At 36.9% G+C, this 14,008-nt stretch overlaps 1 protein-coding gene across 17 annotated transcripts in view; it reads right to left on the bottom strand.

The window, feature by feature from the left end:
* The window catches only part of PRRC2C (proline rich coiled-coil 2C), a 99,496-nt gene that overhangs the window by 57,518 nt on the left and 27,970 nt on the right, over positions 1-14,008 (bottom strand). For 12 of the 17 annotated variants that reach the window (XM_060033886.1, XM_060033971.1, XM_060033912.1 and 9 more), the window contains exons 3-10: positions 12,573-12,750; positions 11,079-11,188; positions 9,846-9,971; positions 7,670-7,890; positions 3,450-3,532; positions 2,719-2,852; positions 2,551-2,638; positions 1,374-1,518 (exon numbers count right to left, since the gene is read on the bottom strand). In XM_060033886.1, coding sequence (XP_059889869.1) covers positions 1,374-1,518; positions 2,551-2,638; positions 2,719-2,852; positions 3,450-3,532; positions 7,670-7,890; positions 9,846-9,971; positions 11,079-11,188; positions 12,573-12,750 — 1,085 coding nt within the window. Of the gene's footprint in view, positions 1-1,373; positions 1,519-2,550; positions 2,639-2,718; positions 2,853-3,449; positions 3,533-7,669; positions 7,891-9,845; positions 9,972-11,078; positions 11,189-12,572; positions 12,751-14,008 lie in introns of those variants that run through there. The other 5 variants (XM_060033903.1, XM_060033930.1, XM_060033998.1 and 2 more) reach the window with 3 other exon arrangements.

The following is a 14,008-nucleotide window of genomic DNA, read 5'->3' as shown; positions in this document are numbered from 1 at the left end:
TCTACAAAATAACTTTATGTTCTATACAATCACTCAGCCACCTTAATTAAGGTTACAATCTCAAATTAACTTTGTTAAGAGTAGAATCTTAGTGTACAAATTCTAGAATTTTAGCCCAGGTAATCTGGCTGTGAAGAAGTATGCCTCTAATTTCAAATTTTTATTTACATAAACCCAATATTTTTTCTAATGGCAAACTAAACCTTTCAAATTTATATAAGGAAAAGAAACATCTAAAACATTGGAACCAGATATATATAGACTATTCACTTGTTATTATACATATCAGTGTCACACGCATGCAAATCAAAACATCAAGATATGGTCTATATTTTTCTATTCTTTTATCATTCCCCATTATGCCAGTAAGTTAAAAATCACACAAAACAACAGATTTTATTTAAAAATTACTTTAAAAATCCTTCTTTTCCAGAATTCACAAATTTATTTTCCAATGGCTAACCAATGCCTTAAGAATAAAATTCAAACCTCTTGTATAGCATACAAGACTTAACAACTACTAGTTCTTACACAGCTCTCTTACTCCTCTCCCACGTCAAACTGTTGGGGACTTCTTGATTAGGCCATGCTTTACTATACTTCTCTACCCTGAACATGTTCCCACTGCTTGGAAGCACCCTCTTCCCTCTGTTTACTGGCTAATTCCTGCTTCAAGTATCAAGTCTTTTGTGAAATGTTTTACATAGAATTTTCTAAGAACTATGTGCACCCTATCACGGCACTGTTAGCTACTTACTTTTACCTCCCTGAAGGCACCGATTCCTCCATCTGTTTGGTATGAATTCAACAAATACATGCTGAGTATACTATGAATTACTTAAGTAGGCTCTCTGGAAGATAGCCCTGTTAAATTCTCACTTTGCAGTGCAGTTCTTGCTACATCTTTGAGGTAGGATCAAGTGTATCTGTTGCCCACATACTTCCCCCTTTTTAACAACATTCTTCAAAATGGCTCAGACTACATAGACTGCTCTACTCCCTAGTGTGATTTCCCTACTCAGATAACATACAATTTCACACATGAATACTAACTAGGATTTACAAAGCATTCAGTAAACTATAAAGCACTTCAGTTATGTTAGTTTGGAAAAACAATTTATCCCTCCACTCTGACATGCCCAAGCTGCTCTAAGAAGGAAGAGTGAAACTTCAGTTTCTACTTTATAATTTTAGCTACTGCATTGATAATTCCTGTTGGTATGGAATAAAATTATGGTTTAGGTCTAGAGCTATTTAAGAAAAAATATATAGTTTCCATTCCCTAGGTCTTTTTCCAACTAACTCTATGATTATGATTAATTCATCCTTGTCACTTGTCTGCAGTGACAAGAATCTCCATGAGTCCAACAAACCTGATTAAGTGGAGGTCCTTTCCCATAGGGACCTTTTGCTACTGATGGATGGGCAGGTATCTGAGAAGATGACTTAGTGTTGAAAACTTCATCTGCTTCTTTTCGGTTTTCAGTGTTTACAGAGGCTTTTGAACCTTGATCCTCACTGAAGAATCAAAATCCAGGTGAAATAAAAAATAGAGTGGACAGAATGTACCATAAGTAAATGCATTTTCTCAACGTAAAAAAGACATTATTTCCATACAATTTCAGGGGAAAAATGTATCAAGGAATGAGATGGTGTTGTAACCTAGCAGTGTTAATTTATTCATTCAAGAAATATATGCTATATATCTATAATGTGATGGGGCCTGGGCTTGGCCAGATTTATCACCACAAGATACAAGATGCGATATAGTACTTATCAAATACGGACACTCACACCTGACACACAATATGATTCCATCATTTTCTATTACCCCCACCCAAAACTCTCATCTGAACACAACTAATATTCCAGATAATTAATTAATTAATGTATTCTAATTTGTTCTGATTTAATGGAAAAGAGAAATCAAACTACAGTATTTTTAGTAGGCATCTCACAACTGATCACGAAACAGCAGTGTATTATAACACTATGGCTGAAAAATTATACCAATATGTGCATGCAAACTCCTGTTTATCTTAAGAGCCCAATTTTTATGTTACATAACCCATATATTCCTGACTCTGATGCCCCTATATTCCAGAAAAAAAGAGAGAAAGCTCCTATTTTCAAAGATCTTATTGCTCCTTGCTAAGTTTAAAAAAAATCAAAGACTTGAAGCAGCTGTTGTAACCCAAGTAATTTTTCTCCAATTTTATAAATATGGATCAGGTCAAGTAAGTAACAAGTTTTAAATGGTCCCAAATACGGTTTCTCAAAATATTTCCAATTAGATGACAAGCATCTAAATAGCTTCTTTTTAAAAATATGTATTTTCTTTAGAAACATCAAACTCTTAATTCCTTGATTATCTGTACTTTTAAAATTTGGCTCATTAATCGCCTTCCCACTCAGTAAAACTCCTTGGGGTAGAATGTAGAAATTCTGTAAGCGGGGAACAAATACCTATTAATGAAACCTCTCTGCGTAAATGGCTCATGTCACATCAACAAATTCATACTATTATTAGTAAGAGATATCACAACTTACCTGTTGTTTTCTTTAGGACTACTACTTCCCTGCTCATCATCATCACTGAAATTCAGCTGTTCTGTATAATCTACTTCCATCTGAGCACCTATTAAATTAAGGAGAACTCAGATTGACTGTTTCAAAGCATCTAAAAACTAAAAGTGCTTAATTAATCTTGCCTCTTACCTGCCCAACCTTCATCAGCTTCAGCATCTAGATTATCAAATTTATCAAGCTCCTTCAGTTCTGATGCACTAAGGATGGAGGGGCGTTCAGGCTCAGAGGCCCATGAAGGAGGTGGGCCTCTTCCTCGAAGGCCTCTAACCAGTGACAGGTTATGAGAGAAAAGGATACTAAGTTTTAATGATACTAAATTAGGAAAATATTAAAAGACTGGAATTTAGTTCATTTCAATTCAGCATTAGTTTTCTATACCGTGATATACAAAATATTTTGCACCTGACATGTATGAAGAGATTATAAAATTAACAAAGAAATTTAAGATAATACATAATTATATTTCTTATGCAGATATTTAATAGCAAAGTTTTCAAACATCTAAAATAAAACAAATATATGTTAAAGGATGATATGGCTAAGACTAATACTAATCTCAAAATACACTAAGCAAAAAAAAAAGAGAATGGGGGTTATCAACATCATGGAAGGAAGGAGTAAACAAGTGCCATACATTTTTGGGGCCACAATTTTCAGTTTTTAGAATTTTATGTCAGCTGATTTAAAGTTTTAGAAGAATAAAGTATTTTTGTTCTGTCTTACGAAAGTTAGCCAATTACTTGTTAATGGCAAATGCACCTTGAGGACAGAAAAATAAATCCCCATAATCCACTCAACCTCCAGAAAATCTTAACAAGTATACATATACCCTGCAAACTTTAATCATTTAATAGTCTTACTTGTTTGTTTCAGTTAAAGAAGGTGGAAACCTCATGGGACCATGTAGAGGAGGATAGGCCATCCTTGGATACTGCTGAAACATCTGTATAAAAGAAACAAAAATTGATAAAATCTAGCTACCCAGTTATTTTTTTAAAAAAAGATCACCCTGACTAAGCCTGAAATTATAATTTATAGAAATGATTAAAATAAACAGTACTGTCAATAAATAATTTTATCTACTGGTATAGATGATCATTCACCCTCAATAACAAGCCATTTAAATATCTACTGCCTCCAACAAGTCATTACAAATACAGGTAATAACTAGGACACATCTTATTAAGAACTTCTGTTATCCCATTAATTAAGTTACATAAAAATGACTGTGTACTGAAATGAAAAAGTAAAAACGACGACATGCATGCACACCAGAAAACTTCAGTTTCTTAACCAAGTTCAAATATCAATACTTGACATGATATAATGTGAGACCTCATCCTAATGCAAGAGTAGATTTGCAGATTTGCTGATAAAGAGGAACTCAGTTCAGATAAAAGGATAGTCCATAACCCAACAGAGTTGAAGGAGGAAGTGGGTAGGGAGCTAATTGAGAGATTTTCTATGGGTGGGGCATAGGTGGATTCTGAGTCATTACACAGATAGTAATTATATACAGAGGCGCAAAGATGATGCTCTCCACGGGAACTTGGCTTTGAGAATCTGACTTTAGGAGAATTCTAAGATTATGAAGACAAATAATAACACCAAAGGATTCATCCTATGATTTGGAAGGGAAGAAGTGTCAAGGAGTGCTTGATTATTTACTATTTGCTTATATCCAGGTTAAATTATGTTTAAAAAAATGAAATTGTATTATCTTAAATACATAATTTATATCCTGAAATAGTTTAGTTTTTCTTTAAAAAAACTGATGAGGGAATTACTTTATACTAGAAGAAAGGCTATGTTTATATGATTGTACTGTGTAAACAAGAAATGTCTAAGCAGGGTTGGAGCAAAAGTTAATTAAGATAAGCAACAGCTGAAACACAACAGGAGACGTTTTTTGTTTGGGGAACACTGCAGAATTTTCGGTTGCATCACACTTTACACTGAAATTAGCAAATACACTATTGGAGGCAAATGTTCATAGGATAAGTTGCATTAGATCTTTCTGATTATTTAGGCATAGGTATTAATTTCATGTGGTATTAATAAATGTTTGAAATTTAGGAATTTGCCACAAAAACTGCATAAACAGGGGACTCCCCTGGTGGTGCAGTGGTTAAGAATCCGCCTGCCAATGCAGGGGACACGGGTTTGATTCCTAGTCCTGGAAGATCCCACATGCCACAGAGTAACTAAGCCCGTGTGCCACACTACTGAGCCTGCACTAGAGTTGCATACACCCCAACTTTTTAGAGCCTGCGAGCCACAACTACTGAAGCTTGCGTGCCCTAGAGCCCACACGCCGCAACTACTGAATCCCATGCACTCTAGGGCCCATGTGCCGCAACTACTGAAGCCCGTGCCTAGAGCCTGTGCTCCGCAACAAGAAGCAGTGGTTAAGAATCCGCCTGCCAATGCAGGGCACATGGGTTTGATTCCTAGTCTTGGAAGATCCCACATGCCACAGAGCAACTAAGCCCTGCACCACAACTACTGAGCCTGCACTAGAGTTACATACACGCCAACTTTTTAGAGCCTGCGAGCCACAACTACAGAAGCCTGCGTGCCCTAGAGCCCGTATGCTGCAACTACTGAGCCTGCACGCCGCAACTACTGAAGCCCATGTGCTCTAGGACCTGCATGCCGCAACTACTGAAGCCCACACGCCTAGAGCCTGTGCTCCGCAACGAGAAGCCACCGCAATTAGAAGCCCACACACTGCAACGAAGAGTAGCCCATGCTCGCGCAACTAGAGAAAGCCCGCGCGCAGCAACGAAGACCCAACACAGCCAGAAAAAAAAAAAAAATGCAGAAACAACTATAAGTTCTCAACACATAATAATGGTGTTTTAAATGTTTTTGTTTAGTGAAACGTTTTATTTGAATAAACTCATTGATGAAATTGGGAACAAAGCTCACTTGGTCTCACCTTTCCCCCTTATCCCATTCCACCCCTACACCCGGAAATTCAGGCAGGGGTCCTTGGAAGCACAATTTGAAAAATCTTAGGAGACAAGTATTTGGATGCAAATCATTATTCAAGGTCAGGTTAGCACATAAGACTGTTTTATCATACACCCCAAATTTTTAAGAAAATATTTAACAAGTAATTGTATTTAATAATTTATTTCCCTCTACCTTAGAATGGTTAAGTAATAATGATACAAAGAAAAAATAGAAAATATGGTTGGACCTTGACTACTTAGGAGTTAAGTAATAAGAAAAATAAATGTATGAACTAGATTGTTCTTTCCTTTGAGATTAATGGTTTTCTCAAAAAATGTAAAGTTATTTACTTGAGCACATGTAACTTGCCATAAAATTTCACAGTAGACTGAGAGCAAACGAATGAATGAGGGCACCAAATCTAACTACTAATTTATAGGAAATATGGGGGTCAAAAGTATATATATATGTGTGTGCGTGTATACGTGTGTGTGTGTGTGTGTGTGTGTCTGTGTGTGTGTATATATATATATATATATATTTGTTTATTTTTTAAATTTCCCCTGTTTCTTTTTTCTTTTTTTCTTTTTGGCTGCACCGTGTGGCATGCAGGATCTTAGTTCCCTGACCAGGGATCGAACCCATGCCTGTATTGCGAGTGTGGAGTCTTAACCACTGGACTGCCAGGGAATTCCCCTCAGAAGTATATATTAAATGAAACTACAAAGATGGAATCAGCAAAATCCAGACTATGAGAAACTGCACAGGAAAACAAATAAATTGTAATAGATATGCTCCAAAGAAAACAAGCGATAAAGGAAAAGAGGTACCCATAGATAACAAGATTACTAACAAAAATATAAACCATCTCAAGAATAGATGTTACCTGGATCCTAATTATGAGATAATCAGGGAAACTAGAATATTGACTTGGTATTTTAAAAAGAATTTTCAGGGACTTCCCTGGTGGCACAGTGGTTAAGAATCCACCTGCCAATGCAGGGGACACGGGTTCGATCCCTGGTCCAAGAAGATCCCACATGCCGCGGAGCAATTAAGCCTGTGTGCCACAATTACTGAGCCTGCGCTCTAGAGCCTGCAAGCCACAACTACTGAGTTCACATGCCACAACTACTGAGCTCACATGCCGCAACTACTGAAGCCTGCAAGCCTAGAGCCTGTGTTCCACAACAAGAGAAGCCACTGCAATGAGAAGCCCATGCACCTCAACAAAGAGTAGCTCCCGCTCACCACAACTAGAGAAAGCCCGCACGCAGCAACGAAGACCCCATGCAGCCAAAAAAAAAAAAAAAATTAAATGAATAAATAAATAAATAAGAATTTCTTCTTAGGTGTGGTAATGGCACTGTGGACGTTTCCCTAGTCTTTATCTTTTAAAATATAACCTAAAATATATATGGATGAGATGATATATCTAGGATTTTAGTAATCCCAGGTGGTGAGAAACAGGTAAAAAAGATGGACCACAAATCGATAACCATTGAAGATGTATGGTAGTTATGGGAGGAAGAAAGCTCACGCTTTCTTTTATCATTTCTATTTTTGAATGTTAAAAATATTCCATTATAAAAAGTTTTTTTAAAAAATTCAAGGTATACTAATAAAAACTTTAGAACTAAAGCAGGTATTATCCTTTTCTTGTGCCATGAACAACCCCTCTGGCAGTCTGATAAATCTTACGGACCTCTTCTCACAGAAATGTTTTTAAATGTATAATTAAAAACACAGTATTACTAAGGAAACAATTATACTAAAATTCTGTTACCACAATATTTAAAAAACAAATTTGTGATACAGTAATGTATGTGCTTTATTAAATAATACTAATAACTATTTTGAAGGAATGCTGAGTATAAACAATATTTGCAATACCTAAAAACAATGTAATGTGATATGAAAATACCTATGATCCCTAAGGATAAAACATGGGTACTGATACTTTCTGTGATTTGATTCCTAAATTCATAATCAAAGAAAATTTTAATTTTTAGTTAGATGTTAATGAAAATAAAGACTTCAACTTTTTCCCATTCCAATTCTTTCCTTGGAATCCAGATCAAAAACCTCTTTTTTAACCACTTGCTGATTCAACAATACTCACGTAAGAAGGCATCATAGCTCTGTATTGAGAAGCAAGGGCAGGCTGTTGTCCATTCAGTTTAGCCTGTGGAGGACCACAAGCTATCCTCTTTTCCACCACTTTGAGGATATCATTTTGCTCTGATGTTCCAGTCGTGCTTTCATCCTGGCCAGACTTTTCATCTTGGTCAGATGTTAAAGGCGAACTAGCAGATTTACCACCATCTCTCCAACAAGCAACATCTGGTATGAAGAGAGAGAAAAAATAAGAAAAAAATCTGAAAATGGAACAGAGTGAAACCAAACTAGGCACATTTCAAGAGAAGTTAAGCAAGTAAGCATAGTGAAGGAATAGTGAAAGTCTAATCTAGGCTGTACTAGAAATCTAGACTTTGAAGGTGTTTAGGTAGTCAAGAGCAGTGGCTTCCAAAGCAGAGAGGATGTACCTCAGAGCAGCGGTCCCCAACCTTTTTGCCACCAGGGACCGGTTTCATGGAAGACAATTTTTCCACAAACAGGGGGAGGGGGGTAATGGTTCAGGTAGTAATGCGAGTGATGGGGAGCGGCAGATGAAGCTTCCTCACTCGCCAGCCGCTCACCTCCTGCTGTGTGGCCTGGTTCCTAACAGGCTGTGGACTGGTACTGGTCTGCGGCCCAAGGGTTGGGGACCCCTGCCTCAGAGGGTACCACCAAAAGCAAATACTGGGGTCAGGGAAGAAAATATTAGAACTTCCCTATTAAGCTTCACCAATTTTTGATACAGAGATTAAAATCACTGTTATACCTGAGGTGTCCTAAGGAAGGGCAGAGGGAGTTCCATAACCCAGAAGGATTGACAGTGATGCATGCTCTCATTCGTTTTCAGTCTACTATTGCTAGTTACATGTGCCCAAGTGAGCAGATTTAGTGACTGCATTACCTGATTCAACTACACTTAACCAAATAAAAGAGATAAATGGTTTTACAAGGAAACCTTGTTTGGTTCGAATGGTCTCTACCTCCTGCTATTCACACCCTGTGTAGTCCCCTCTCAGCAGTGTACCAGGATTGGTCTGTGTAACCTGTAGAATAAGGCAGGAGTGTTGGCTGTCTTCTCTGAGAACAGGCTATGAAAGCCTAGGGGTTCCATCTCGGGTGAGAGATGTCTGTCTGTCCCTCCTTATTTTTTCTGAGGAAATCCGTTGTGAGCCGCCCACATACAAATGAGCCACCATGAGAGAGCTTAAAACAGCAGCCCTAGTCAAGTCAGCATCGGATGACAGTTTCACTGCAATTCTGCTGACAGAGAACCAACAAAACCTAAGCTAGAACCCCCAGCTAAGTGGCTCCCAGATTCCTGACCCTCAGATACTGTGTGAAATGGTAAGCCCAGTTCAGTTTGTCTTTTTAAGCTGCCAAATTTGTTACACAGCAACAGGTAACTGGTGAAAAGAAACTAAACAAGAGAACAGTGGAGCTGACACATCTATTCCTAATACAAACTCATCAACCACATTACAGTAATTAAAAATAAAAATTAAAAAAGGTGATTTACCCAGACCTGGCAAGAAATGAGCCAAAGAGATAGAAAATGTATTAGGTTATCAAAAACATGAATTTGTAATCATTACTGTAAATAGGAACTTCCCTGTACATGGTACAGGGTTCTTTGAGATATTTGGTGACAACACTATGAATCCAATATAATTAATAAGATGTTTTAAAATCTCTCAAAGATTTTATATTTCTATTTTTAGTTTCTGCTTTATAATGTACATAATACGAGTATCTCTTACTATCCAAATTGACTGGTTCCTCGGTTTGATTTCAGAATATTAACAGAAAGCAAACGAATGGATATAAATTATAAACAAATATTTGCATATTGGGGAGGTGTGCTAAAAACTTTTACTATTGTAAAAATGACCAAATATTGATGTGCAACCAAGTCACCTAGGCATCTTGTTAAAATGCTGACTTTTGATTTAGTAGGTTGGGTGTGAGGCCCAAGACATATACTTCCAACAAGTTCTCAAGTTAAACTGATGCTGTTCATGTAAAAACCATACTTGAGTGGCAAGCAACTACAGTTACTATCTGCCTTTTCAAACTAGGTGAGTCATCATACATACAACAATAGCAGACAGGAGGTTATATCACAAGATAAAACACAAATATAATCTCATTCTGTATTTTTATTAAATAGAAAGTATTCTTACTTGGTGGGCGTAAACTGGGTCCAGGTCCATAGCTGTCATCAACTGATTCTTTTTCTTTTTTTTCTTGATCCCCAGCTGCCTGCAGGCTGGGAAATTCTTGCTGAAAATGACTATTCACCTGGATTCCTATGGATATTTTTAAAAAAACCTTACATGTAACTTTTATACTGAAGATAATTCAAAAACCCTCCCAGGATAGAGCTCTGTCTTTTTTTGATAATTTATTCCACATTTCAATGATGACTGTTTGTATCCATAAAACTTTTAAATTTATCTAGAATTAGAATTCCTTGGAAAGTTAATGAACAGCCATGAGGAAATAAAAATCTAAGAAAGGAATCTGCCAGACATTGTTCCAGTGGACTCATTAAAGATAATGAGGAAAGTAAGGAGAATTTCACTTCTGTTTCTCTTTTATTATGACTCCTTTCATTTTCAACATAAGTAAAATTCCTTTACTAATAAATAACTCTAAGAATCAGTTCAAATAATACTGCTAAAATAGAATTTATGAATCAACACTACAAGTATCATGGTGAGACTAAAATGCTTCATTTTAATTTATTGCAGAGATACTGATTGCACCTCACTATTCACTCATTCACCTATCTACCTACCTGCCCGCCTATTTATTTTTATACTTCCATATATTTAAAAGAGCTGATTTTATTAGCTTGAGGGCCCAGATGGGTTTTTCCATACAATGTTTTATAGATATGTTTTGCAAGTGGGAAAATTAAGTTTTGTTGGGGATTCCAATCATTTCTAGTAGGGAGGGAAGTATTACAGCTACTGTGCTTTATGGCTACTCTCTAGGTCTTCTCTACCACGGAAATCGTGAACAGCATATTTGAAACAGAAGAGGTTTAGGGGCACAGATGGAAAATAAAATGGTTTCTAGCAATCAACATAACGTCTGGGTACTTTTATGTCTCAGAGCTGAAGGCACAAGATTTTTTCTGGTCATGTAGGGTAAAGACAGAGTAATGTGGGGCACAAGGTACCTTAAAGGCTCCTTCTTTAATCTCTATTATTGGCTCATACATGGCTCTTAACACTGAAACTTAAGTAGCCCAAGAGAATTTTTACAAGACCCTTTTTTTCAGGGCCTGATAATACCTTTTGACAGTGTTCTCTACCCCTGCCAAAACACCATAATTCGCCCCTTATCTCCTGCATGGCTGTTCAGTAACCATCAAGCCTAACCAGTTTCACCAGCTAATGTCCACTTACCATCTCCTTGCCCACCTTGCTTGTTACTGGCCCATGATTTGGAAGCAGGTGCTACTTCTGGGGGAGCTGCAACCCCAGGTTTTGGTTGTGCTGGTGGAACTTCTGGTGCTCTTAAAAAAAATATGACTCCATTATTTCAGATATTATACGTTTAAATAAAATAAATATTGCATTTAAGCTAAATTTGTATACAAATTATTTTGGCTACATATTTACTCAGATGCACGCCACCATGTTTTCCCTCTGCAACATTCCTTTAAATTTTGTCTCCTTTCATTTCTACCCATGAATAACCCAAGGAGATGACAGCTTTGTTTTTAACTTTGGAAAGAAAAGGGGAGGAAGGGAGGAGGGGAGGAGGGGAGGAGGGGAAGAAGGAAGGAAGGAAAGAAGAGAAAGAAAGATAAAAAAGAAGCACTCATTATTGAACATAGCTACCAAAAATTTGTTTTGAAGAAGTGAACATTTATAATTAGGAATAACATTATAGTCATACATACAGTCTGGATTGGTGGGATTAACCAGGGGCTAAGGCTAAGCAAGCTCTCCATTTGGCAGTCCACAGTTTCACGACTGTACATATTACTGTTAATCAAAAGAGGTAACAGCAACCTGCCTGATGCATCCCCATGAGTAAAAGGTGTTTTAAAGGGGTCTACAGTTTTATTCAATTCTTGTAATGAGTTAAGGCTTAAAAATGAAAAAGGCAGTTAACAGGCTTAAGAAATGCAATATATTTCTGGTATACTTAGATCTAAAACTGACTTGCTACTATAAAATAATTCTATAACAACTAAGAAGTAGAGAACAATAAGTCTTTAGTAAGCTTCACCCAAGCAGTTGTATTTACTATATAAAGCTCCCCAAACCAGAATATAGAAATTTAGTAACAGATATAGGCAAAAAGCATTAAGTATTCATGTTCTTGTGTTATTTTTAAAAACTACCACTACTTAGATTGGTCATTTAATAAACCAAGAGCCCTGAATAATCCATGACACAGAATGCTAAATATTTATTGAATGAATGATGATTAAGCGGGATATTACTAATTCCACGCCAGCTTTCTTGTGAATTCTTTATTCATTCAAATAATATTACTTGAGCACCTATGATGTGCATCAGGTATAGTTTCAATGAATCAGGCAGACAGAAACTCTTAGCTTCATGAAAAGTAGTTAACAGAATCAACTCTTAAATCATTTTAGAAAGAGAATGCCTGATTTGGTGAGGATGGGATAGGAGGGAGCCCGACAGTGTATGATACAAGGAAAACTGTGATTAGCAATTCTGTCAACTGTTCTACCCTGACACATAAAAATACTGCCACTAAACCCACGCATAGGAAAAATTACACAAAAGTTGACTATATAAAACACAAAAGTTGACTATATAAAAAAGGGCATAGCACAACACCTAGCACGTAACGAACTCAAACATAAGTTCCCACAAAGAAAGGGGAATGATTTCATTCTTTAACAGACTTTGACTCACTTTTCTTCTTCGTGTTGCTCTTGTTTTGATGCCCATCCTGTGCCATCTTTAGGTACGATGTTCACATTAGGATCATTGCCTTTGTTTTCCGCTTTGAGACTTGGGAGGTTAGCAGGTGGAGGCATACGCCGTGAAATACCAACTTTTCCAAGACTCTGCAATCCATGTCGAGCTGCAACTAAAGATCAGTAACATCAACTTTCTTAGTAACTATTTTATTCTTAAAACAAAATAAAAAGACAATAGGAATTAACGGGATCTTGAATTATTATTTTCTATTTTAAAATGAAAAAATTAAAACTAAGCCACACACCTGCAACATAACCCAATGTAGAAATTATACTAAAATTAACTATCAAGCCACTGAGCAGATGCTTTAAAAATTCTAATAACTGGGACTTCCCTGGCAGTCCGGTGGTTAAGACTCCACGCTTCTGGGCTTCCCTGGTGGCACAGTGGTTAAGAATCCACCTGCCGATGCACGGGACACGGGTTCAAGCCCTGGTCCAGGAAGATCCCACATGCCGCAGAGCAACTAAGCCCATGAGCTACAACTACTGAGCCCACGCACCACAACTACTGAAGCCCGTGCACCTAGAGCCCATGCTCTGCAACAAGAGAAGTCACCGCAATGAGAAGCCTGGGAACCACAATGAAGAGTAGCCCCCGCTCGCCACAACTAGAGAAAGCCCGCGCGCAGCAACAAAGACCCAAGGCAGCCAAAAATAAATAAATAAATAAAATAGAGTATACAGAAAATAAATAAAATAGAACATACATTAAAAAAAGAAAATTCTAACAACTGAACCAACTCTATAAACTATGAAAAAGAAAACACTGACAATGCTGTTTTTTAATTTTTCCAGGGAATCGATTTTAAACTAGAAACTTCGTACGTTAAAGAATAAACATGATATGAAACAGACTCACAGACATAGAGGACAGACTCATGGTTGCCAAGGGGGAGGGGAGTGGGGGGGTGAACTGGGAGTTTGGGGTTAGCAGATGCAAACTATTAAATACAGAATGGATAAACAACAAGGAGCTACTGTATTCAATATCCTGTGATAAACCATAATGGAAAATAATATGAAAAGATTGTATGTATATGTATAACTGAATCACTTTTCTGTACAGCAGAAATTAACACTACTGTAAATCAACTATACTTGAATAAATTTTAGAAAAGAAGAAATATGCTACCTTTATGTACATAATGAACACTGTTAATGCACCATATAGCTATCATGTGTACATGGTCCAGTTTTCACTCTTCACTGTAAACACTGGGTTCAAGGTATTAAAAAACAAAACAAAACTAAGAACCACAGTACTCTCTAGTCCATAACTAAAAGTGGTAGAATAAATCCACTAATATTTATGCCTATTAATTTCATTGACCAAGTCTCCCTTTTGGAACCACACAGTTTTATTTA

Source organism: Delphinus delphis, chromosome 1 (assembly GCF_949987515.2).
Source record: "Delphinus delphis chromosome 1, mDelDel1.2, whole genome shotgun sequence".
NCBI lineage: Eukaryota > Metazoa > Chordata > Mammalia > Artiodactyla > Delphinidae > Delphinus > Delphinus delphis.
Note: the sequence above shows the minus strand (reverse complement) of the source record. Positions and strands in the feature narration are given on the sequence as shown.